Below are 27113 nucleotides of genomic sequence, written 5' to 3' on the forward strand. Positions count from 1 at the left end.
TGGCCCATTGCCTCCCAAGACAGTGTAAAGCAGCTACAGAGAGGGGCGCATGCACCTTGCCCTCCTTCACTCCCAAGGCAGAGCCTACCGTCTAATCAGGGGAGTCTCTGCCAGGGAGCCAGGGATTAGCCTCAGAATCACCCTCAACACCGTCTTCCAAGGACGGCCTCCCAACCAGAGGAGCTGGCAACAAGGCACTGCCACGCGCCATCTCAGCCTAAAGCTTCCACGTCTCCTCCAGAAAGCGTGACCCGCACAGAGTGTCACAAACCATGCAAATCTGGTCACACTGTATCCTAACCCAGACATCTCAGATCCTGCAGCTGGGCCTCAACCTGCCTTTCCCTCGACCCACACGTGCAGATTTCCACAGCCTCTGGTCAGCCCTTGGCCTCTCCTAACGCCCTAGGAGCAACATGTGTTATTAAATGACAAGGGCCACTTGGGTCCCGTCCCCAGGCTCAATAACCCATCTATTAGCAGGAGAGCCACAAGGAGAACAGGAACACGATGCTGGCTAACAGCACCCAGAGGGCCGAAGCAAGAACTCCTCATAACAGAGCTCATTTATAACGCTTCCCCAGCACCTTGGCAGTGTGCTGAATTTCATGATGCCTGTTTAATACTCTGCAGACGTAAAAAATATTTTCATTACATACAGATAGGGATACTGAAGGGCATGTGAAAGTACTTTGTAAGCTGTGAATTGCTACATGTGCAAGTTATTATTAGTACCTTTGTTGGAATGATTGATAGTTAAATGGACAGGAAGTTGTAAATGTGTCTATTTATACAGAATTTCAGCTGTACAGAATTCAACAGCTTTCCATCAGCAAAACGGTGCTTGTGTGGGCCACGGGCCAAGACGCAGCCCCCTGCCTCCCTTGATAAAGTAGAATACGGGCTATTCAGAGGCAGGGGTGCCGTGGAAGCGGGCAGGAAGGAGGGAGGGGGGCCTGTGAGGAAGCCCCAGCCAGAACCAGAGCCCTGCAGAGGCCAACAAGGGCAAATTCTACAGTGCAGCGGGATGTGAGGGTGGGGTCCAGTGACAAAGTGGTGAGGCAGTGGCCACAGAGAGCATGGCAGCTCCCACAAGGGATCCGGATGTTCAGAGAAAGGAAGAGATGGGGAGGAAGGAGGTTGGGGATTTTAAAGAGGGGATATTTGAGCATCCTTCTGATTAAAGAGAAAGATACAGAAAAGAGAAAATCTGGTGGCAAGTGGAAGGATCAAGGGAAGAACAAACTCTAAAGAGATCACAGCAGAAAGAGAATGAGGTGGGGAGGAAGTGGGGAGGGTGGTGAAGGGAAACTGAACAGCTTGGGGTGAGGGCTGTGGCCGGAGGAGCTCAGGGTAACCCTGATCAGCTGCATGAAGGGCTGGGGGTTGTGCATACTTGCTCAAGTGTGTGATCCATGTCCAAGTGTATCCTGCACCACTGGCTATGTCACCTTGGGCAAATCCCTAAACCTGACTGATGATCACGTCCTTATGTGTCAATGAGGACAATGCCTTCCTCATGGGAGTGTCGTCAGAAATACTGGTGCTACTGCAAATCAAGCCCCTCCTGCAGCAGCTGACACAGGACTGCCCTCGGAGCAGAGCAAGCAAGGATCAGTGCTCTGGACGGTGGTCACAGCACTGTGCACGGGTGATCAGAAGACAGGCGTGAGAAGAAGGACGGGATTGTGCCGTGGAAGGACACAACTGCAAAGGGGGGGAGTTCAAGGGAGTGGAAAGCAAGGATCTGCCGGGCGAGGGGTGACTGACTCAGATAGGAGACAGCCAGGCCCCTTGTCCCCAGGAAAAGGAGGGGTGAACATTCCTGCACGAGGCAAAGGGTGAAGGGGAGTAAACACACCACGGAACGTGGGTGATGGGCAACAGAGCAGGGATAGAGGGAACGTTCAGAAACTGAGGCGGTAGAGCGGTGGCTGACATGTGGCTTCTGGAATCAGGGAGCCTGGGTTGCCTCCTGATTCTGCTATTTGCCAGAAGTAACTGATGTTTAACCCCTCTGCATGTTGGTTTCTTCACTTTAAAATAGGGCCAATAGGGGCTTCCCTGACAGTCCGGTGGTTAAAGCTCCGTGCTTCCACTGCAGGGGAATGGGTTCCATCCTTGGTTGGGAAACTGAGATCCTGCATTTATGCCATGCAGCATAGCCAAAAAATAAAAATTCAATAAACTGTAACTTCAAATAAAATCTAGAACACTCTTTAAAAAAATAAAATAGGGCCAATAAAGATGCCTCCCTTGTAGGCTTGCTGTTAGGAGTTCAGTCACTTAACCTGTATAAAGCACTTAGTATTTGACACATGGGCTTCCCTGGTGGGTCAGTGGTAAAGACTCTGCCTGCCAAGCAAGAGACTCAGGTTTGATCTCTGGGTTGGGAAGATCCCCTGGAGAAGGAAATGGAAACCCACTCCAGGATTCTTGCATGAGAAATCCCATGGACACAGGAGCCTGGTGGACTAAAGTCCAGGGGGGGTCACAAAAGTGTCAGACACACTTAGCAACTAAATGACAAAAGTGCTCAATTAATGCTAACTAGGTTCATCGTTGTTGTCACTGTCATAATAAAGGGAGGGTGAGGGAAGGGAAGCTTGGAGCAGATGATCTCAGAGTTCGGAGGAAACACTTTCTGGGAGCTTGGATCAAAGACTTCCAGGGTTAGGAAATTCCTTGGAGGCTCACTGGGTAGGACTCAACGCTTTCACCGCCGGGACCCAGGTTCAATCTCTGGTTGGGGAACTAAGATCTGGTTAGCTGCATGGTACAGCCAAGGAAAGAAAAAAAAGAAAACAGACTTCCAGAGTTAGAAGCTCCCAGAAAGTGACTTAACCCACATTCAGCCCAAAGAGAGAACACTCAGGGTTTGGTGGAACTGCTCGCTGGACCCCAGAGCTTTGCTGTGGAGGCTGACACCCAATGGTTCCGGAGGCCCTGTTTTGTGTATGTGAGTTGGGGGGTGCGGGGTTCCAGCCTCAGCAGGAAGGGGACAGCAGGACGTCTGAGGCAGAGCATATGCGGCCCTCAGCTCCCAGCTGGACCCCAGTCTGCAGAGACCCAAGAGACGCCTGGGGTGACCTCAGGGAACTTGCGTGAGAGCCCTGGGGCTGGAAGAAGGAGCAAGCCAGCCTGGGACGGGGCAGAAACAGAAGTGGGTGTCTTCTCCCCATCCTGGCCCAGCCCAGGAACAAGGGTCACCACAGACGTCAGATGCTTTGGGTACAAATCATCTCTCCCCACAGCAGGTCCAAAAATAGTTTCCATCCAGCTTGGGAACGCACTGCACTTCGTTTGCTGATCAGCTTGCAGCTCTTCCTCTCCGGGCTGAGGAGTGGAGGGCTGCGAGCAGCTCCCTGGACTGGAAGGGTGCGTCCCTCACTCCCGTCTCTTCCTCTCCCACTGGCAGCATCCCTCTCTCACCAAGTATATACTCTACCTTCTGCCTCCCTAGCAGCCCCCAGTGCTTCTCCTCCCACAGCCCTCTGTCTGTCATCTCCCCCTCCTCTCTCTCCTACTCTTCCCAGGACGGGCAGCATGTAAACAGGAAGTGGTTAAGAGAGAAAAGAACAAGAAGGGATGTGGGCTGGAAAACCTCTGCTCATCTGGGTGATTTCCCTGCCACAGAAGTCAGGCCTTGTCTGCGGTGTGGACACCTCTGGGTGACACCCAGGGCACAGCCTCTAGAACTCTCTAAAAGCTGTCTTAAAAAAAGCAGGAAAAGCAACTCAGAGCTTTGTGTGCCTCCAGTCCCCTGGTGTCTGTGTGACTCGGGGATCCCAAGCCACTGCTGAGCCAGAGACAGTGCATAGCCCTGCCCTCCTTAGCATCAGCCAGTGTTCAGAGCCGCTCTCTGAGCCTGTGGACACAACAGCAGAAGGGCATGGTCACAGACATCCTGGCACTCACACAGTCTCCATGCAACCACAGCCAGATCTGGGCTGCCCTCCATGTGGCCAAACACACACACAGGCTTCTGAAGGGTCCGCGTCTGTGTCCGGGGCTGGGAAGGGGAAAACCCTCCTGAGAGGCACTCTCCCTGGCGCCTGGCCCAGGAGCAGGTTAGGATTACATACCAGCCGAGTGTTCTCGTATTGTGAGTCTGGTCCCCATGGGAAGGGCCCCTCCCACTGTCTCAGTGTTCCCTTCCATGCACTGGCTTTTGCTGCTGGAACATCAGAGAACAGAGAAATGCACAGGGCATCTCCTCAGTTCCTGCGTGAGCCGTCTCGGCCTGGCTCACCTCAGCGGAAACTAAATGAGCCTCCAGGGACAGGAGAGAGGTTGTGTCCTTCTCACCACGCGCTTCCCGAGCCTGTAAACACAGCCTGCTCTTGCCAAAGATGAGTTACTGCCTGGAGAACTTGGCAACTAAGGGCTGCCCCTCCCAAAGAGAGCACAGTGCTCCCTGCTCCACACCAACCCAGACGCCAGCTCTACAGAGAGTCTCCTCAGACCCACTCGGCCCTACCCTGCCCCTCGACCTGGAACCCCTCAGCTGGGGGCGCTTCTTCTGGATGGAGCCACCTACTGTGCCACCTCTCCCAGCCACCTGCTGGCTCTGGCAGCGGTCCAGCTTCTTCATCAATGAAGAGGTCCAGGGGCTCGTCTATCTCACGGGATTGGGGGAATTCTCTGTTAATGTGCACTACAGGAACTGTATCATGTGCTGCCTTTAAGAAATTTCTAATTCACTGAGACATCAAGTCATTAAAATCTCTTAACAGAGAAACTTTTGGGGGTACTTGCAATAGGACAGGCATTTTCTAAGCACTTAATTTGAGTGTTCCCATTAATAGTCCCAATCGCCCTATGTGATGGTATAGTTATTACCCTAATTTTTGCAAGTATGGCAAATGAAGCCTAGAGAAGCCACGTAATTTATCCAAAGTCACAAAGCAAGTAGGAGTCAGGGCTGTTTGGAACCACATTTGTTTAACTCTGGAGCTCTAACCACTACATGTACTGCCTCTCCAGCCCAGTCGTGACTTAGTCAATTAGAACAACACACAGGATAAATGTTCCAGGTGACCCAGGGTATTTTATAGCTTAAAAATGTGCAACAGACCCATGCCCAAGGCTGGCCCTTTTAATCACTGATCATCAAATCACTCCTGGCCTCTGTTTTCCTATGTGAACAGTAAGGGTGGTAACTAGGTGGGCTCTCCCATCCCTCCACCACTGACACTTGCTATTCCAGGTCAGGGCAGAGAGAGACTGGGACAGGCTCTAGGCTAAGCTACAGGTTTTGGAATAGTAGAGGACAGAAGGCATTTGGGGTGCAAAACATAGGATGCATTCCTTTGTGAGGATGAATAGAGAGAGTGGGCAGCCTGGAGGGGAAGTAGTTGAAAAGGAGAGGTGGATGAGAATGGCTACCCAGGGGCTAGACATGGGTCTGTTTGTCTGCATGTGTGTTTGTAGGCATACGTGTCTGCAGGCAAGTGTGTATAGAAACAGACAGAAGGGAAGGAAGGGAAAGAAGGTGGAGGAAGGAGGAGGAAGGAGGGCCTGAGGGCTAGACTGAGGAGCGTGAATTTAGCCCGTAGCCCCCAGACGGCTGGACAATAAACTCCCTTCCCAAGAGGGAGGCTGAGTGCCTCAGAGGGACACTGCAGCGTTCTCCTGGTTGAGTCCTCACACTATGGTCTGCCCTTTCCCCAGGTCAGTGTCCACGTGGCCTCCTCCATCACTTCCCTAAACTGTCAACTATGTCACGACACCCTTTTGCTTAAAACTCTTCAACAGCTCCTCACCACCGAAAGCACAGCTTCCACATTTAAACTTTTGTCCCTGACATACGAGGCTGTTCGAGGCCTACCTCTTGAGTCTGTTCAGCTGCCCCTGTGCCCCCAGGCACCCTAAGTTCTGGCCATTCCAAACCACTCCAAGCGTCTGAAACATGCTGAACTTTAGCATATCTTTGTTTTGAAACAATTACTTTGGCTGCAGTATATATTTGTTTTTTTATATATTTGCAGCATTTATTTGTTTTTAAACAACTACTTTGGTTGCAGTATGGGGAGTAGACGAACTAGGGCAGTGGTAGCCCAGATGGTGAGAAGACGAATTTCAAACAGAAGAGGGGAGAGGACAAGACTCGGTAGCAGAAGGAATGCAGGAGTTGAGGAGACGGTAGGAAAAAGGATGATGTCCGGGTTTCTGGCTTGTACAGGTGGATAAATAAAAGGGGGAGATAAGGAAAATCAGAAGAGAACCACAGCTGGGAGGAAGATCATGGAATCAGTCTGAAACGTCCTGAGACTGAGGTGCATTTAGGACATACAAAGCTGAAGGGAGCGTGGAAGCAGGCCGAGCAACATAAGGGTGACTGAAGGGTGGGCACAGCGAAACGCCCAAGAGGAGCAGATGGCTAAGCCGTGCCGCAGAAAATCCCAGCACTGAAAGGCGGTCAGCTGCTATTCAACATTCAGGTCAAGACAAGGGCTGATAAGCCTTAGATGTAGCAGGACACAGCCATATGGGGCCTGGAAGACCTGTTCTGGTGGAATCGTGGGGCTGAATCCGAACTGGACTGAGGTGAGGGCTGCCTGGGAGGTAGTTCGTGTAGTCAGTGGGTGCAGACAAATGTTCTGAGGAATACGGCTGTGAGTATGGAGGAGAGGAGCTCACAGTGAGGGGGGTCAGGGGTTAAGGATTTCTCTTTCTTTTTTTTTCTTTCAAGAGTCCTGAGCATGTTCTTAAGTCAACTAGAATACTTAGTTAACAGGGAGAGTATAGTATATATCACTTATTACACAGATATATTTGTTTCCCCATGTGACGCATCTCATTAGCCTGCAAACCCATACAAAATCAAAGATGGTGTTTCATTTTTGCTTGCCCAATGCCTAGCATGGTGTCAGGTACACCGTGGATGCTCAAAACATGTTGTTGGCTCTTGGAGGCTGTGAACGCCATCAGGGCAAGCCTGAAACCCTGGAGAAGATATCTGATACTGGAAATTAGAAAAGGAAAAGGAGTAATTACTGATGTTTAAACATGATTCTTAACATATTTTAAATTCTCAACAAATGCCCAAGAAAAACAGAGACTTCAGGGCGACGCGAGAAATAAAAATTAGAAACTCTTTCCTGTGGCAACACATGGCCGTGGTCAAGCAGAAGTCACAGGCTTTGCACTCACTACTGTGCCTGCACCTTGCTCAGATTTCTCCAGCAAAAGGCTCTTGGGAGATGTGAACAATGATGCATCCTCAGTCCCGGGAGCGGCTGCTCCTCTGTCCTTAGCTCAGTGTCAATGAACCAGCCCTGACGAGCTCAGCTGATGCTGCTTCCCAATAGGTGAGGCCCTGACAAGCCCCTCAGCCTCTGCCCTCATCTGGACTGCATGCTGCCTTCTGCATATGAGCAGTAAAATGCAACCACTGCTAAACAAGGTGCTGTTGCTTTAAGCTAAGCTTTTCCAAACCTCAAGATTACTTAAAGATGATAGCTCTGGCTAGAAAAGGCTTCCCTGATAGCTCAGTTGGTAAAGAATCCGCCTGTGATGCAGGAGACCCCAGTCTGATTCCTGGGTCAGGAAGATCCTCTGGAGAAGGGATAGGCTACCTACTCCAGTATTCTTGGGCTTCTCTTGTGGCTCAGCAGGTAAAGAATGTGCTCACAATGTGGGAGACCTGGGTTTGATCCCTGGGTTAGGAAGATCCCCTGGAGAAGGGAAAGGCTACCCACTGCAGTATTCTGGCCTGGAGAACTCCATGGACTGTATAGTCCACAGGGTTGCAGAGAGTCAGACATGACTGAGCAACTTTCACTTTCACTGGCTAGAAAGTCAAGACTCCACTGTCAAAGGCAGCAGAACCCTCTCAAAGGACATCGTTGCCTTTCTGGTTCTAGCATTTGACTTCTCCATGCTGGTGCCCAGCTGCCAAGTCTCTCTTATTACTGCCGCATTTCACACGAGGGCACCAAGGAAAGGCCTTGGTGTCTGACCCAACTCTATCAATTACAGGGAGATTCAGGCCATGGAGAGAAGATGGAAAATCCCAAGTTCCTTACTGAACTCACCTTTCCAGTTTCAAAGGAGTCTGTAATCAGCTGAATGCAATGAACCAGAGTCCTCACAGGCCCCCAAGAATGCTGACTCAGAAACAAAAACAGAAGGCCTGCAGCCAAAAGAAACAGAGGTGCCCCAGATCAACTTCTCAAGTTTGGCTTAATCTGCCCAATCTGCCTGGCAGGCACTTGTGGGGAAATGCCAACCGCATCTGGGGAGACGTGAATTCCCTCCCCTTTCCTCTGGTCACTGCGACAGGATGAGAGGGTGACTATTTTCAACCTGGAAAGCTGTCATGTTCTTGCGGCTGGTGAACAGGTGCCACATTCCATCCTCAGTTGGCCACTGTTCAGAGCCTGGAGCAGCACTCTCAATGGACAGAGTCGGTATGGCATGTGACAGGAGTGGGCCACGCTGAAGCCTGGCTGCCAGAAGCCCAGCCAAGCCACGAGATGGCAGGAAGCAGCTGTCCAGAGAAGAGAATCCCCTGAGGGTTAGGGTAGGTGGGCTTTTCTTAGGTCAAGGCTCTGGGCCAACCACCACCAGTGGGGAGCGTGGCCAACATGCCAATCTTCTCGGCCACAGTCTCCCCCACAGGGCTGATCAGTAACAGCCACCTCCAACTCCCGGTAGAGGAAAACAACCAAATGAGATCATTTACCTCAAGAGCATTTTATAAATTAGAACAGGCTAACAAAGGTTCATTTAAGGGAAAGTGGGTCCAGTCTAATCAATAACAACAGCCAGACACTCACTGGCTACTAAGAGGAACGCTGTGTGCCTCTCAAGTAACAGTCATAAAACCAGGCGCCCTGGCTGCTTCTGGTCCACGCGTGTCCTCCAGCCTGGGGTGCGCTCTCCTTATGCAACCCAGAGAAAACTCACGGAACAAAACAGAGACTAAATGTTTCCTAAAATTTTGACCAAAATAAAGCGCACTTATTAGGGAAGACTTGGAAAATTGCGGGCTACATGCTTGAGTGGTGGCAGGAAGGGCTGAACTGGTAATAGAGAGATTTGGGAAGGGTCTCAAGCTAATCAAAATGAGCAAAATTCAGTAGAAACAAGGTTAACTATTTACTTGCAAGGTTCCCCAAGTCTGAATCTCTAACCAAGAATCATAAAGTGATTTAGTCCAGGTTCTGGGCCTCAGTTTCCCACAATGCAAACAGTCAGTGCAGGTAATAGGCAGCTGACCCACTGTGTGTGTGTGTGTGTCCGGTGGTGGCAGGAAACACAGGAGATGCAAATAATCCTACTATTTCATGCTTGCTTATGGAGAATACAAACTAGCCTCAGTGTGTTTCCAAGGAAAAACACCTTAAGATACTAAAAGTGTCTTAAAGTAGATTCTCCTTGCATTGTTACAATGTTTGCCTAAAGGCCAAGACTGCAATGTCAAACAACATAAAATAGCAACCTGAGAAGTATATTCCTTTAGCTCAAGGATGGTGGGTCACCTGATCAAGACTTTTGGGCTGTGGTTTGTGGACTAGGGTGATAGGAGGTCCCATCCTCTGGGTCAGAGGGCAATAGGCAGGGGCTCAGGAAGATGTCCAGAAGACAACAGGTCCAAGGGGCCTTCCAGGGATAGACCTTCCTCCTGCCCGTGTCCTCTGACTCTTGTTTGTAGAAAAGCTTTAGCCTCCTCCGAGGCCTCCCCCAAGTTCCAAAGAGAAAATTTAATCAGAGAAGTGAGAAAATGCAGAAACAAAGAAATGCAGTCAAGAAAAGCAAAATAGCTTAGGTATAAAACCAAGTCAAGGACCCTTAGCTCCTCCTCAAGGGCTACTGACACCCTGAGTCATATCCCTGAGTTGTTTGGCAGAAACTAAAGCCCCCACCAAGCAGAGGAAGCTGACTGCATGATGATGGTAGGCCCCAGACCAGTTGAAATTCAAAAAAAAATTCATGCTACTACTTCACCATAAGCTAATCAGAAGAATGCTCATGAGCTGATCAGGCTCCCTGCAACTCTCACCCCTAATGTGGCCTTTAAGAACTCTTCTCTGAAAGTCCTTGGGGAGCTAAGGGTCTTTCCAGCATGAGCTGCCTAGTCTCCTTGCTTGGCACCTGCAATAAACACTGTGCTTTCCTTCACCACACAGTGTCAATCGAATGGCTTTGATGCCAGTCAGGCTAACAGACCCCAGTACCTTTCATTAACAAGACACAAAATTTCAGGAGGTTGAACTCACTTAGAGCAACTTCCAGACAGCAGGGAGAGTTTGGATCTGGGTGGAGTTCTTAGGTCAGTGTTTGACAGTCAAGAACGCTTACCCCAAAGGAAAACAGGGCTCCATCCAATCCTGCCACACCCTACCCAAAGCACTGAGCAGCAGAGACCTACCATCAGTTATGTAACAGTTTCCAAAATCAAGACCAAACTCAAAAGTGACAGCTCAACACTGAAGAAAGAGAACCAAAGTAGCTCTAAGAATAACTATTTTAGTTACCAGAGGTCTCTCATTGTTTTCAACTTAACTAAGAATGGAAAATTTCCTAATGTGTTATTCTATAATATCAAAAAGTTAATGCCACCCAATTCTATACATGACTAAGATTTTATCTTTGGCATTTTCATGGTTTTCTTAGGCTTTTCCTTTGTTATTAAAGTTTCATTATTTCCTTCACAAGCCAAATTCCATGACCTTGGATTAGGCCTGAAGTTCAAAAGCATGTGCAGAGTCCGCATCACCGGCTTCCCTGTCTGCACACTTCCCTTTCTAAGCAGAGAGACAAGTGTAGTAAGGTGAGGTCCAATGTTCAGATCACTCCAGTTTTCACAGTCCCTGGTAAATTGCTGCTTCAGATGTTTCTGGGATCTGAGCAGTGAGAAGGGCAGTAAGAAAACTCAATTCCCAGAGTTGGAACAATAGCCCAGAGCATGGAACAAGGCAGGTTCTCCAAACGGCTTGCCAACATGCTTAACTTTCAACATCTCACACAAGTCTGGATGGTGAAGGTAGAAGCTTAAGCGGTTCATATCCTCATTCCTCTAACCCAGAAAATTTCTGAGGAGTGGAAAATTCTAGTGACAACACACATTTAAAAATTAATTCAATACTGTGAGCAGTTCCAACTCTGTACCCCTGGCACCCGGTATAAAACCTGGCAGGTGAGGAATGCTCAGTGAACTCCTCAATGAGATGAATGCAGCACTCTACCCAAAACGAAACAACCTCAGTGAGAGATCACTGCCTCAGTGTCTCCAGCTGCACTAAGATCTGATACTTATCACACGACAGTTTCTGAAAGAGCTTTCTCCAGCCTCAGGCTGCAAGATGCTGGATGACTCCAGAGCTGAGCAGTCCAGCTCATCTGCTTCACCTGGCCAGTCTGAAAGGTACATCATTTGCTTATATGACTGACTAAGCCCTACATTTTGGTACCTTGCTGTTTATTCAAATAAACTTGAGCAAGATATGGACGGAATTTTCACACTCATATATACTGCCTCCTTGTATTTGCAAAAAGCATCCAGGTAACCATCAAGAAACGGAATAGAGACTAATACACATGAAAAGATGTGAAGAATTTTCTAGGCTCTCCCACCTGAGGCACGCAGTGGTAGTAATCTCACCAAGAGCCCCTTTCTTCTTGAGAAATTAAATATGTCAAATCTGGGTTCATTCAAAAGGTACTTTTGGAGGCCTCTGTCATGGAACCACATTCTAGACGATCCTATAAGTCATTTATGGAATGTGAAATTGCAATGCAGTGACAGAAGGTAGAGCTGGGGCCACAGCTCCAGAGATGGCCACTAGGATACTTACTCTGACTGTGAAAATTATATTTCTAAACAAAATAGTATAAACAGAGGCAGAAGCATTTTTATAAACATATCCAGATAACTGTTGCCATGGGAGGTGTTTCATTTGGCAAGAATCAATAAGTCTAGAAGTAGGCCATAATGTCAGAGGTGCTTTTAACAGAAGAGGTTTAACACAACCTTGTGAAACCTTCTAGAAACCATCAGCCCAGACCAGGATTTTCTGTTTGGATGCTGGCTCTGGCCACTCAGAATGATGCAACTCTCCATTTTTTTATGTCTGGAAGAATAATGCAATTGCCCCTTGACCTCTACTTGCCTTACTTGGCCAAATAACCTATTAGATGAAGTAAAATATGAAAGCATTCTGTTAAAAATTCTATATCCTATTTGATATAAATGTTCTCAATATATGAAACCCAAGAAGTAAGCTTTCAGTAAATTATTCCACATATCCCAGTGCATGCTTCCCTGGCGGCTCAGACAGTAAAGAATCCATCTACAAGGCGGGAGACCTAGGTTTGATCCCTGGGTTGGGAAGATCCCCTGGAGGAGGGCATGGCAACCCATTCCAGTATTCTTGCCTGCAGAATCCTATGGACTGGTGGGCTACAGTCCATGGGGTCTCAAAGAGTCAGACACTACTGAGCAACTAAGCAGCACAGGCATTTTAAGAACAGAGATTGCTGAAAGCACTAGGGTTGGGATGATTTCAACAGCTTACCACAGCAGAGTAACTCAAATCCCAGGAAATGCACTGTTTGGGTACAGAAACCAGCAAAGAATAACAAAGTTTGCACAATAACCTTTAATTACATTGAAAACAACTAAATAGACCATGTCCATGTGTTCTATTAACAGAGGGATTCTGAAGGGTCAACACTTAAGAAGACTCAAAGGAACAGAAATCCTCACAATGGCCCCGCGGCTCTCTGTACTCACAGGAATGGTCTGTGGACAGAAGCACTCTGAGTCATTTTGCCTCTAGAAACCAGAGGGAGAAACAGCACCCCCGTGTCCACACACATGCCCATGACAGTGCGTCACAAAAGTAACAGCCAAGATGTTCAACTGCTTCCAGACCTTAGGTGGGTCTCCGTCACTACTAACCTCTGTGACATGTAACACATCTCAAACCTGTAACCTCTTGCCTGACCCTCGGTCCTGTGTCTTGGTTGGGGGTGAGGACCACAAGCCTCTTACAGGTGAAAAGACCAGGGAGAAGTGGAAGAACTTCTCCAGGACGTCCCCGCCGGCTCTGGCCTGGCTCTGCTTCAGGCCCTGTCTGAAGGTGGATCACAACCTCACGGCCCCCGCAGGCCTGGCTGCAGGGGGAAGGGCTGAGAGAATGCTGAAGTCAGCTGCTTGTGAGTCTCTGAGTCAGCATCTTCAAGACCAGAACGGCTGTTGAGAAATAAGACTTCTCCCCCACAAAACCCCAAACATAACAGTGATCTGAGAGCTTGAAACCAAAGGACTCAATTTCAGAGCGGGAGCCCCAAGCTGACCTTGGGAACAAGGAATTGGGGTAGACCCCTCACCCAACCACTGCTGCCTCCTGAACAAGCTGGAGTGCTTGTGAGACAAGCAATGAGGAGCTGGGTGCTACATGGACGGGCAGGCAGGGTTGCACGCATGCAAATGGGTCCTGCCTAGAGCTGGGCATCCTTCCTGGATGACCTCACATCACCCATACCTCCTGACCTCACAAACTACTGTCTCCAGGAAGACTTGGATAGCTTCAACTAGCTGTTGCTTTCAAAGTGAAGGGGTGGTGGTTTAGTTGCTAAGTTGGGTCCAACTCTTGCAACCGCTTAGACTATAGCCCGCTAGGCTCCTCTGTCTGTGGGATTTCCCAGGCAACAATACTGGACTGGGTTGCCATTTCCTTCTCCAGGGAATCTTCCCGACCCAGGGATTGAACCCAAGTCTCCTGCATTGCAGGGGGATTCTTGACCGTCTGAGCCAGAAAGTGAAGGGGTGGAGGTGGCTAATTGGAGATGCAGTGGAAAGACAGCCAAATGTTCTTCTAATCATTGCTGTGTTCAAATAATTCAACTTCAGGTGCTTCTTAGGATATAAGAAAAAAAAGCAAGATACAAAATTGCATACACATACACATTTAGAAAAAAATTTAGACGGGAAACCTCTTAAAGTAAGAATGTTGGAATAATGAACAACCTCTTTCTTTCCCTTCAGAATATTCTAGACCTAAGAATAATCCTCCAGCTAGCTGGAGTCATTCTCTTGACTGAGGACACAGAGGGTAAAAGAAGTTTCTTGTCTGCTTCACCAGATGGTCCAAATTAATCCTGGTCACCAAGAAGGAGACAGACAGCTCAGACTGACCACACATCCATCGACTCCCCCTGTATTTTTCAAATTTTCCTATGAGGGAACAGAAGACATCCAGCTCAGCAACCCAGAGGAGTTAGTGACTCCACATACCATACAGGCAGGAGCCCAAAGGCATCTCTAACCTCCCATTTCCTCACTCAGGGACATGAGAGAGTCTCCCACGGGCACATTCTAGGACAGCATTCCATGATAATACTTGCTAATTTGTTTTTTAAAAAAAAAAAAAAAACTGCTGAAAGCCAATTGCAGACACAGTCAGGTATCTTAAGAGTGTTTATGGTGGTAGTCTGTCCACCCCGCCACGCGGGACTCATGGAGAAGGTGGCCCCGTACACACACTGGAAACGGCTACAGCTCCCAGGAGTGTGTGGCACTGCTTCTTAGAGGAGCTGGTGGTCAGCAAGGCAATGTGCTAGGTGCTTAGACACGTTCTCTCACTGCTCACCAAAGTTCTGTGCCCAAAGGGACACAAGCAGCCCATGTTGGTGCTGGATTCAGGCCCAGGCCTGCCTGATCCTAAGCACTTTTCTGCTGATCCAGTGGAACCATCCAATCCATCGGGGAGAGTGGATCCCTGTTCCCTGTTCAGCACAACAAATCCAGACCCTATCAGCTCTCTGACTCTATGACACCATATGTCCTGCACTTTTTAGAACATCTCCAATTTTGAGCATGCCACACCCATGTATGCGTCTCACAGTGTGGTCTGCCCCTGGAGACCTCGCTGGCTTATCCTCCCCTGGGCTACCATCTGCTCCTGTTTCTCCTGTGGACAGAAGGGGGGTTGCTCCTCCCACAGGCACAGATGATTTCTATGACCTGATTTGCTTCACATCTTTGCGCTTCATCTTCCCTGCCACACTCCATGTTCCTTCTAAATCACCACTTCGCCACCAGAAGACCATTCACAAAGAAGGGATCCTGGAAGCAACAGAACATAGAAAAGAATAAGAGGTAGCAGAAGAAACTATCATCTTGCCCAAAACTGTTCTGCTTCCTCGATCTGCAGGTGGCGTGGTGTTGGACAGACTGACCTTTTAGAGACATGTTAAAAGACCCACAGAGATGTTATGGGGAGGGAGGTGGGAGGGGGTTCATGTTTGGGAACGCATGTAAGAATTAAAGATTTTAAAATTAAAAAAATAAAAAACTAAAAAAAAAAAAAAAAAGAAAAGACACAGTGTTTCGCCAGAGGGCCACTCCCAGAATGGGAGCTGCCGAACTTCCATTTCACTGTAATCCACGTAAAGTCCTATGCTTGGATTCAAAACCTAAGTGCTCAGGTGTGACACAACAGAAACCTGGCATGGCTACAGTTTATTCGAATGTTAACCTTCAACTTTTGGTCGTCAAGTTAGAATCAAGTTCAACAGGACAATGTGATTGTTTGATAGAAAAGAAAAGGTGAGTGCTGTTAGCAGGTGTTTATGAAAGTGCAAAGTTCAGGTCACAGGAAGCAAATGTCAGTTGAACCTGGGGCTGAGCCCCTGTTACCCAGATGCCAAATAACCTCCCTGATTCTGAGAAGCATGCTTAACAAAATGACAAGAGCCTCAAAGCAGGAAGAGACCTGGTATCTGGTTTGGGTTAAGAAAAGAGAACAAAAAATTTTAAGATTTTGAAAATTAAAAAAGAAAAGAGAACAGAGAAACACAAAGAAGTTCTCAGATGTTTTAGCAGGTTGCCATATGGAAGAGGGAAGCCTAAAATGTGACCCACCAGTGGAAGTGACTGAGAAACAATTTTCTGTTTGATATAAAAGAAAACTTTCAAATCATACCTGTGGGAGGCAGAAGGATGGACCTCGAAGATATGCAGAGCCTAATCCCTGGAACTTGTATCAGTGTTACTTTACAGGGTAGAAGGGACCCTGCAGATGTGACTAAGTCAAGGATCCTGAGATGGGGAGACTGGTCTGGACTATCTGGTGGGGCCAGTGCAGCCGCAGAGCTCCTTATAAGGGGGAGGCAAAGAGCATCAGTGCAAAACAGAGGTCAGAGAGAGATGTGAGGATGTTACATTGCTGGCTGTGAAAACAGAGGAAGGTGCTTCAAGCCAAGGAACGCAGATGGGCTTCTGGAAGCTGGAGAGGGCCAGGGAACAGGCTCTCCCTTAGAACTTCGAGCAGCCCTGACGACACCTGGATTTTGGCCAGATAACACCCACTTCAGACTTTTGACATCCAGAACTGGAATGGAATAAACTTGGGTTGTTTTAAGCCACTAAGTCCATGGAAACTTGTTAGAGCAGCCATAGGAGATGATAAGTGGAAGTTGCTCACTCGTGTCTGACTCTTTGTGACCTCATGGACTGTATAGCTCGTGGAATTCTCCAGGCCAGAACACTGGAGTGGGTAGCTTTTCCCTTCTCCAGGGGATCTTCCCAACCCAGGGATTGAACTCAGGTCTCCCACATTGCAGGCAGATTCTTTTACCAGCTGAGCCACCAGGGAAGCCCATAGGCGATGAATGGATGTCTAATAAAGGAATAATGACTACCATCCCCAGAGAGCTCCTTGTCCCCAGGGCGATCAAGAAGAGGCTGTTCATCTACAAGTCAGGAATGCCGTGTGGGTAAGTCCTGAAGGACGCACAGCAGACCCCGCCAGCCCTGAGTCCCTCAGACAACGCGGCAGCGCTGTCTCTTGTTTTCTATTCGACATGCTGGTGCCACCTACAAGGCTGACCCTCGCTTGCTCCCAGCAGTACCACGGCACTCAGTAAAAGGCATGCTTTGGCTCAGAGCAACGGTACTTGCGGGGGCACCCACCTGAGCAGAGGACACCTCTGTTCCTGGCGCAGGAGAAGTCGTCACACTCGCAGAAGGGCCCGTAGATCTTGCCAAACTCGCTCTCGAAGCAGGAGCACTGGCTGCAGCTGCACTGGCCGCGCCCGCTGCACAGAGGCTTGCCCTCCGCCTCCCGGCACAGGTTCTGGTACCCGCTCTGGCTCTCCCCTTCCTGGCACTCGCACCGGGTGCCCAGGTAGCCGGGGTTGCACTCGCACAGGCCGCAGACGTAAGTCCCATTGCTGCTGCACCTGGCGCTGTCGGGCTCCAGCCCCGCGCTGCAGTCGCACCTGCAGTTGTAGGTGACCCCCACCTCCAGGCTGTCCCGGAAGCCCACGGGCCGCAGGGTGAACGTGTGCCGCGCGTGTCTGCCGGGGCAGCTCCGGGCCTCCACCGACACCTCAAAGGACGCCTGGGCAGGAGAAAGAGAGGGGATGTTGTGGCCGTGGCGCGACTGGGCCTCCCGCTCCCTGTACTGGCCTCCCCATCACCCAGGGGCCTTAGCACAGTTCCTCCAAGGTCCTCCGTGCAGAGCTGGGATCAAATCTGGCCCCTGCCCACATGCAGGGAGGCCATTCCAGCCACCCGAGGAGGATGAGGCCCCAAGTCAGCAAGCCCTTCCCTTTACCCAGTAAGGGTGTGTTCAGGCACCAGCATCTGACAGGCATTGTGCTTGGTTCGTTAATGTTATCTCTTTGAATCCTCACACCCTGGAGGAAAAAGGCTTCCACAGGAAGGTAGAAAGATTCACTCAAGGTTACATGGTTCTCTTTCTCCCCTTTCTTTTCATTTCTATCCTATCCTCTCCCCATCTCCATTTTAAAAGTCAACGAAACATTCAACAACTTACCAGGCACCTCGTCTGCACCAAGCTAGACATGCTCCCTGAGCACGCGGGGCCCTGGGGCCCAGCAGCCCTGACAGCTGCCTACTCTTCCACAGAGGTGCCTCCTCCCCTGCTGGAGAAGGGACGGAGGACCCCTGGGTCCCTTCCAGCTTAGCCGTCTCCTCACAGACACACCTGAGCCTCCCTTTGTCCCAGTTTCTGAGTGGCACCCACAACCGAGTCTTTCACAATCAGCCCATGGCCCTGAGGTTTTATTTAGAAGTGAAAGAAAAAGTGAGAGGGTTAGTCGCTCAGTCATGTCCAACTCTTTGTGACCCCATGGACTGTAGCCCACCAGGCTCCTCTGTCCACGGGGATTCTCCAGGCAAGAATACTGGAGTGGGTAGCCATTCCTTTCTCCAGGGAATCTTTCCGACCCAGGGATCAAAATCAGGTCTCCTGCATTGCAGGCAGATTCTTTATCATCTGAGTCACCAGGGATACATGTGGACAGACTTTCTCTTATTAAACAAAGCATGCAAAGCATGTTGCCAGCTCCTGAACTGCTTATGAGTTGCCATGAAAACAGGTAGGAAAGTAGACCTCAATGGCAGACCACAAGGGGGGAAAGGTGCCTGTAAGCCGCCCACACGGCTGGGATGTGAGGAAGGGAAAGACACTGCTCGCTGTGATTCTCCCAGGAAGTCGAGCATGACCCCACTTCCCCTCTCACGCTGTGTGGTGAGAAATCATCTAGCACTGCCCTCCACGCATGGCGCTGCAGAAATCTCCAGACAGGTAGCTGGCACACCTGACCAGACAACACCCCGAGTCCTTCTCCCTTAAACGGACAGAGGCCTGGACCCACTCCAGAAACTGACCCACTGCCTGGCCCAGATGTCTCTCTTTTTCAAAAGGCTCCTCAGAACATTCTGGAAGCTCAAAACAAGTTAGGAACCACTTTTAGCTCCTGTTGTTGTTAATTCTACTATCTGGGTTGGAAAAGAACTGATTTCTTTAAAAAGTCATCAATAACCTGCTTTACTGGGTACTCTTTAGGTATATTTTCGGAAAACTCTCAAAATAATTTTTTCTACACGCTCTATGGATCCCTTTTATTTTGGGATCATTACTGATTCTAAAAGGCCTCCCCTCGGATTCCGTGACACCTAGGGACCCCCAGGGTGGGAGCGGGCGTGCGTGAGACTGAGCAGGAGGACCAGCGCCCCAGGCCCTGGAGAGGGTCCTGCTGGCAACAAGACAGCAGGAGTCAGCACTGGGGAAGGGGTGTCACAGGACACGCTGCCGGACAAGGGAGTTGAGGACAAGGCCACGAGCCAGGTCAGGAAGCTGGCAGGACCAAGCCAGCTGCAGCGAGTTGAGACTGGCCCACCCCCGCTTCCACGTGGGCAGTGGGAGGGGCAGAGGGAACGACTGACGAAAGCAAATTCAAGAGTAAGTTCCAAGGCCCTCAGGTACGGCGGGGCTCTCCAGGCAAGGAAGTAAGATGGGGACCCACCCAGGATACTGCCATCTGCCTGACGGTTACCAGCTGCTGAGTACTACACGCACCAGGCACCGTGCTTGGTATTTCCATGAGCATCTCATTTACATGCCCTAGGAGGAGGCATCCTCATTTACCAGAAAGCAGGGTTGATTGGTGGGCTCAGGGGGCTTAGTGATGCTCACACAGCTGGGGAGGGGGTGGGTAGGCCTGTGCTCACCTTGGCACATCTCCTCCTAGAAGGAGAGAATGAGGCAAGTGTCCAGTGTCCAGAGCTGGGTTCAGAGGGAGAGGCCCAGCTCACACAGGGACCATAGGTGGGGACCCCTCCCAGGTGGTGACCAGAGGTTTCTTTAAATCTTCCAGCCTTGGGCTGGGGGTAAGCTGAGTACAGATGGAAAGACAAGGAGGCTGCACCTGGCCAAGGTGCCAAGGGCATCAAGAATGTAGAGGTGAACATCTCTCCCTCTGAGGCTCAGAGAGAAGCCTAGTGGTTCCCAAGGCAACAACTTTGCTGGACTTGGTAAATGGAAAGCTCTGCTCCCTGCAAAGGCAGCTGGGGGTCAGAAATGAAAAAAGTTACAAACAGCCTGGACCAAGAGTCCAAGGCATTTAATTATTGCAAGACTGTGAGCAGTGTCCATCTGTGAGCATAACCTTCCCCCAGGAAAACTTGCCTGCATCATGGAATTAAGCAGCAAGAGAGGTGATTAAATCTCCTGGGACTTACCAGGAGGAAGTGGAAAGGTGAAGACCCTCAATGAGTGCTGGCAGCCAACCACCCAGGATTCAGAAATGCTCACCTGCTGTCTGCACAGGCTGCCCGGCTGGAGAAGCAGGAAGGCCTGGCTTCTCAGCAGGTCCCGCTGGCCCTCCCCAGCCAAGCTCTGGTCTAACCAAGGCCCTCACTGTCAGGGCCCATGCAGCCTAATGTCTGACTGGCCACCTGATAACCAGAAAATGGCTCAGTTTCAGCCACCAAGTGTCAGGTCCTGCTGGGCACAGAAATGCTATAAAAAGCACGTTGGGAACAGAGAGTCAATCTGTTCTGCCACCCCTCCCCTCAGAGTCCATTTCCCTGAGGGATCAGGAAAGAATCCAGCGAGCCTGTCCGGTGGCTGGAATGAGGCTCCTTTTCTGTGACCACTGTGGACTGATGGTGAAGGCCCCCAGCTCTGGAGACTCTCTGTCTCCCACTCTGAGGTTCCAGAGGATGGTCATGGGCACAGCAGCCCTTCCTCTGAACCTCATTGAGATGCTCCTGGTTCCCCCCTTGGGGCTGCTGGCCTGATTCATCCTTTCCCAGGGGCTGCCCAACCCCCACGCAGGCCCACCAAATCCAGGCTGTGCAGATGCCAAGGCTACTAGGAGCTCACTGAGACAACGGGCACGGACACGAGGTGGAGAGCCCCAGGGGAGGGGACAGTAGAGGGAACGCCGTGGGAAGCCTGTGACGGGGCTCACAGGGTCCTTTGTACCAGGCGTTAGTGCTGGCCGCACAGCAGGCCACTTGCATACTGATGTGTCAAAGCCAGTTCATGAGAAAACCAACTTCCAGCAGCCTGGCCCACTCAGTCAGCCTTGGTTGGTGTTGGGAGGAAAAAATGGAAATCACTAGATTTGGGACTTCAAGATTTCATTTAAGGATTCTTTCTCTGAGGACAACTTTGTCCCTCACCCCCTACACCTCCTAGAGGAAATCAACCCTAATTCTTCATTGGAAAGACGGATGCTGAAGCTCCAATACTTTGGCCACCTGATGCAAAGAGCCGTCTCATTGGAAAAGACCCCGATGCTGGGAAAGACAGAGGGCACGAGGAGAAGTCAGCGACAGAAGATGGTATTGGTTGGACAGCACTATCTACTCAATGGACATGAGTCTGAGCAAACTCTGGGAGACGGTGAAGGACAGGGAAGCCTGGTGAGCTGCTGTCCATGGGGTGGCAAAGAGTCGGACACAACTCAGCAACTGAATAACAACCACCCTACCACCTGCTTCTTTTCTGAACAGACCCCTTACCCAGAGGACACAGGACAGTCAGGGAACCACAGCCTCTGGTTGGAAGGAACCACACGGTGCTGCCTGACCACCCCGACCCCTGCAGGAAATTCTGGTTACAGACGCGAGACCCACACGGAAGCCGCTTGAACCCAGCTGTCCCACGGCTCCCCTCAACCCATGGGCCACATCCTTATCCACAGGCCAGGCCCGGAGACGCACCTGATGGTAGTGATAGCCCGTCTGCGCTCCCTAATTCCTCTTATCCAGTTGAGACCCAGCGCCTCTCCGCTGTGCCCTGTGCCCCTGCCTACCTCCTCGCCGTTTCCTGACTTGCCCGCAGCCCTCCCAGCTTGTGGTGCTAAGGAACAGAAAACACCTGCCGAGTAACAGCCAGACACCGTATTGGAAGGTTCGTCCTCCCAGTCAGCCCGGTCCTGCCTCTGTCCCTGCCACTCTCCCCTCCGTCCCCAGCCCACTCCCCTCAGCTGCTTCCCACCTGCAAAAGGGCAATACCCTCATGGACTTACCACTAATGGGGCCTCCCGAACCTTCTTCTATGTCTGGAAAACTCTGAGCCTCAGCTGAAATAGTGCCCCCTGTGATGAGGGGCCTTTCTTCCTTGGGGCTCCATGAGCAAAAAGGGGGCTGAGGGGAGGCCTCCAGTTTCTCTGCCACACCAGCATGGTGGACTCCACACTCAGAATGACCCATGCTTAGGTGTAATACTCTGCTATCTGAAGTTACTTCTGAACAAGGACCCCACCTTTCCATTCTGCCCTGGGTTCTGTCCTCCGCTGCCTCCAGGGCCCTCAAGGAGCTCACCTCTGGTGGCCTGGCCAGCAGCACTCGGTCCGGTTATGATGGGTGAGTGGCCGCTGCTCTGTGCCAGCCTGTCTCCATCCACAGAAAACAAAACCTAGCAGCCCTGGCGGCAGAGCCAGGGGCCACATGACTGTAGCCTCTCGGACAGAGAGAGCAAACGGGGCCAGTATGGGAGGCCTGCCTTCAGGCCGCTGTCTCAACAGGGTAACGGCCCCTCGGAGCCCAAAAGAGGCTCTGGCTCACCTGCTGGCATAGAAACGCTGTGGAGAGCGTGGGAGAAGCACCCTTCCTTCTTCTGCTTCAGATGCTCCTGAAACCATCCAAATACCTCTGAGATTGTTCACGTTTGTGAAAAAAATGCCGCTTAGAATCCTGTCCTGTCTTCTGGACAACGTTCCTATATTGCTGAGATGTCCTAGCAGAAACAAGATCTGTACACTAGAGTGACCCCACGAAAGTGGTGATGATAACACCTTTCGCGTCTCTGAAACTTTCCAAAGTGCACAAGGTTTAAGGGGAAAACATGGACTGCGGCATCAGTGGCTGCAGCTGTGCGTGCTCACCAGCAGTCAGACTTCCAGCAAGCCCCTCAGCGCCACCCCACAACCCCACCCAGAGTCTCAGTCTTTCTCACATAAAATGGAGAAGGAATGTCCACCTGACCCAAGCAGCAGAGACCTGGTGGCAAAGCCCTAGCACAGCATGGAGTGCATTATAAATCCCCAGGAAACAGCAGCTCGCGTCACCATCCCCACGGTCAGGATGCTATGAGCAGTGAGGGGACTCAGGAGACTGTCGCAAGTCCACTGCCCGTCTGTGGGTGATCTCACATCTCAGGGTGCCTGGCAGCACTGAGCCACGGGGGGTGTGCAGAGCACGTGGGGAGGTACTCCCTTGCTAGAGGCTGGCCCTTGAGATCATACTCTGAGGCGAGCCCTCTGGACAGGTGTGATGGAACAGTGATGGGCCGCGAGTGCCAAGGGAAGGTGGTGGCGGGTAGGGAGGAGCACTGGTGTTGGTGTCAGAGCCGGAAGGTCTGAGCCTTGGACTTCTGCTCTGCTACTTACTGGCTGCTTACTTGGGGAACTGACAACTCTGTGTGTTGCTCATCTGTCAACGTGAATAACTACCTTCCTTACAGGCAATGGCGCCCCACTCCAGTGCTCTTGCCTGGAAAATCCCATGGACGGAGCAGCCTGGGAGGCTGAAGTCCATGGGGTTGCTGAGGGTCGGACACGACTGAGCGACTTCACTCTCACTTTACAGGGAACCCAGTGGGGTTCCATTAATGCACCCTCAGCTGGCGTTGTATTTTTTTAAAAGCAATGCTAGTTATCCACATGGAGCCTTTGAGAATCAGAATCTACCAGATCCTTTTCTTAAAAGCTACTATCAAACCAAGTTCCCTCTATCTTATTAATATTCTGAACTAAGCGCAAGATACTAATCCCAATGATTTCAACTCCACTTCACTTTGAAAGATGTTCTTAAATCTTGCTTTTCCTGCTTTATAAGTAATATACTTTCTCCAGCTTTGTGACCTTCCCACCTTTGATAAGCAGTTCTCCCACGAGTTAATCTCAAGCCAGTAGCAAACATGGACAGGAGACAGTAGGAACCTCAGCCAAGCCTTCCTCCAGCTGATGGCATCAACACTCCTAGAAAGCAGACTTACTCAGCTATGCGTCTGCCCAGCTCTGCTACTGCCAACCTATGTTACCTGTCTTTGCATTAGGATGCCATTAGAAATTGTCAAGAGACATCTTGAAACCCAGGCATCCTCGCCTCCTCAGTTTCATGGCACCTATTTCTCCAAGCAAAGGGTTCTTTGGGTGTTTTTCACGCATCCTTCTTTAGCTTTCCTGACACACTGCACTAAACATCCCATGCACCACAGATCTACAGAATCCACTTACAAGTATTTTTTCTGGTTAGTTCTGACTCCTTCTACATTTCATAATTGCCTCTTTAGACTCGGTGACTCTAAGGCTTTTATGTTTTTAAAAACACCATCTGGATTGACTAATCACTGCAACTGATCAAAACAACATAAATATATCACAAAATATGACAAGTAGGAAAAAGTAAAATTTTATTCAACGTGCAACTTTAATGAGATGGGGCTTTCCCCACCCAAATAGTCCATGTATATTGAAAATTCGACTTATTACTAAATAAGACAGGGATTAGCATCAGTTCTACTCCTATATTTTATTTGCATAGATTAAACCACTCTCTCCAAAATTTATTCATGTCAATAGGAAGATGGGAATAGGAGTCTGTTACAGCGACATCGCCTTATTCTATGAGTATCTTCGGAGCTAAAAGCCATAAATAAGCATTTTTAAATTTTAATAATTCATTATCTGACAACTTGATTAGCTCAATCTCCTCCTCTCCTTTTTTCCTTTTAAGAGCAAAAAGACATTTGGGAAAAAAACCTGAGTTAGAAAAAGATTTGTTGTCTGGTCATTTGAGTCCTTCGGTTTCTCAACTTTCATACCACATTCTGAACCGTTCTTTGCTGGGGTGAGGCACCCCTATAAGATTTAGAATGGGTGAGATGTATGCTTGTGGGTCGTAAAGTGGGTGAAGAGCAGTTGGGAAGGTGAAGGAGGGACAGAATCAATTACAGAACATGAGGCAACTCCAAAAGACCACACTGTGGGGTAAGCAACGGTGTGACCCCACCCATGTCTTTCTGGGCCATTTCCCTGGCGTCCAGGATATGTCTGCTAATCTCCACCTTGGCCATCATTAGTGCTTATGAAAGCCCAGAAGATACAGTCATGGATCTTTACGATCCCTCTAATATTTCCGGCTCCAATCAGATCCTTTCATTACAGAGGAGAACTTCCCCTCACTGCCTTCCCATTTTCTGAGCAAGGAAAGTGACAACGAAGCAGAGAATGCATCTCACAGTCTGGCTGGTGCTTCTGGTGGCAGAAATCTCTAGAAGTGTGGCTGGCTCTCCATCACCACTCTGCCTGCCTCTGAGCCAGGGTTTCACCTTTGTTCTCATCACTTGTACGTCCTCCTCCCTCCCTCAAGTCCTTAGCTTGGAATGTACCTTCATATGCGATATTTCTTCCCCACCGTTTGATTATATCCACTTAAAGTCAGACAAGGCAATCCATGCTCCCTCCATTGTGAGAGTTAGCCATTCCATCGGATCAGATCAGAAGAGGTGAGAGGTTTTCTTCATATTGTATAGAAGGGGAAAGTGAAGATCAGACTATCCAAGGCACAGAGCAAGCTCCAGGAGACGAGGAATGAAGGCAGGGGCTTTTAGGTTTCCACTTACACTCCCCCAACCCAATTTAATCCTTGTCAAACAAAGGTAATAATAATAATAAGTTAAAGGCACCAAAGGTACCATGTGAACTTGAGGAAGCCAATATACTGAGGGCTGTGTAGTGACTGGAGTTTTTAACAAGTCCACCCGCTTCTTGAAGGCACAGCACAGAGAAAGCTGAGCTGGAAGACAGAATACAAACTCCCAAAGGCCTCTAATAAGTCACAAAAGTTATCAGAAGCCAAAGCACAATGACCAATGTTAACAAGTCTAAGCACGTGAGGAGGTGAGAACTTACCGTGTCCCCGATCTTCAGGCCCTCGCACTTCCTCTGACCAGGGTAGGATACACCGTCCTGGCAGGTAGCAGTGAAGAAGAGATTAAGATCCTCAGGCTGATCCCAGACAGACAGCTCCACTTTAGACCGGATGCTCTGAACAGAGAGAGAAGAAGCCAGAACCACTCAGTCAAGGTTACAGCTGAGATGCTCTCCACACCGGTTCTCTGATGCCCACAGGGCTTCCTCTGACTCTGGGGTCTCAAGCCAAGGCGAGAGCCAGTGGGCTAGGTTCGCTGCTCCTCCCTCATCCCTTTCCTCCTCTCCACACCCACACACCATCTTACTAGGCTGGGCCTGAGGTCTCCCTCTGGGAGCTCAGAGAAGTGGCTAGTGATCCACCTGCCGCACGATAACCTCATCTGCTTCCAAGGGTGATGAGCTGTCCCTGCTCATCTCTGCAGAGCCATCTCTCATCCCCACCCTCAGCTTTAGACATGGAGCTCTTCGTATCTTGCCATGTGCTCTCTAGACTATGGGCCTTGCACTTGCCTGGGGTAATGGTCCTTTGCTCCACTGCTCCTCTCTCTCCTCCCCTGACCAGCTCTTTATCATCCTTTCCCATCAGCTCCGCAGGCACTTTCTCCCAGAACCCACCCTCCACTGCTCACCATCACATCCATCCCCCACCAGATGAGGTCCACATTCATGAGCTCTCAACTGCTTTCTGAGAGAACATAACATCTTATGTGTGGACTATGTCCTCAAGACAATGGATTAAACCAAAATCAAGTTAAAATTATCCATCAGAATAGAAAAGATAAGAGACTAAAAACACCAAATGTTGGAAAGGAGTTGGGGCAACTGGGGCTCTCAAACCCTGCTGGTGGGAGTGTGAACTGGTACAACCCTCAAGAAAAACATCAGCTGGTACCTACTAATGCTTAGGTCAACCTTAGACAAGCAGTTCACATCAGAATCATATCCAACAGAGATGTGTACTGACCAGCAGACACATACAGCAATGTTCACAGCAATACTGTCTATAACAGCTAGAAACTGGAACCAACCAAATGCTTATCAATAGAACAGAATTTTTTTCCAAATTACGGTGTGCTCATGTAGAATACCATACAGTACAAGAATGAATGAAACAGGACTGCCTGTTGCCACACAGATGAATCTCATAAATATCACACAGTTCAAAAGGAAAACCAGATGTGCACAGCATACAGACTGATTCCGCTTCTTTATACTATCCCCTGGGGGAGAGTCATAGAAGCAGTCATAGGAGTTCTGGAGGCAATCATGGTAATATTCCATTTTGGCCTGGGTGGCTCAATACCTGGGGTGTATTTAGTTTGTGAAAAGTCTACGCAATTGTCTGTACGTCTCCAAGTTTAAAAAATCGCCACTGAAAATCTCTTTGGAGACAGAGGCCA

The 27113-nt window shown here is 49.8% G+C and overlaps 1 protein-coding gene across 1 annotated transcript in view; it reads right to left on the reverse strand.

Annotated features, from left to right (window-relative positions):
* ITGB5 (integrin subunit beta 5) overlaps window positions 1–27113 on the reverse strand; it is a 111894-nt gene that overhangs the window by 12553 nt on the left and 72228 nt on the right. Inside the window, exons 9-10 of the mRNA XM_052653972.1 lie at window positions 25693–25827; window positions 16928–17357 (exon numbers count right to left, since the gene is read on the reverse strand). Of these exons, the coding sequence (XP_052509932.1) occupies window positions 16928–17357; window positions 25693–25827 (565 nt within the window). The remainder of the gene's footprint in view (window positions 1–16927; window positions 17358–25692; window positions 25828–27113) is intronic.

Source organism: Budorcas taxicolor, chromosome 1 (genome assembly GCF_023091745.1).
Source record: "Budorcas taxicolor isolate Tak-1 chromosome 1, Takin1.1, whole genome shotgun sequence".
Lineage (NCBI taxonomy): Eukaryota > Metazoa > Chordata > Mammalia > Artiodactyla > Bovidae > Budorcas > Budorcas taxicolor.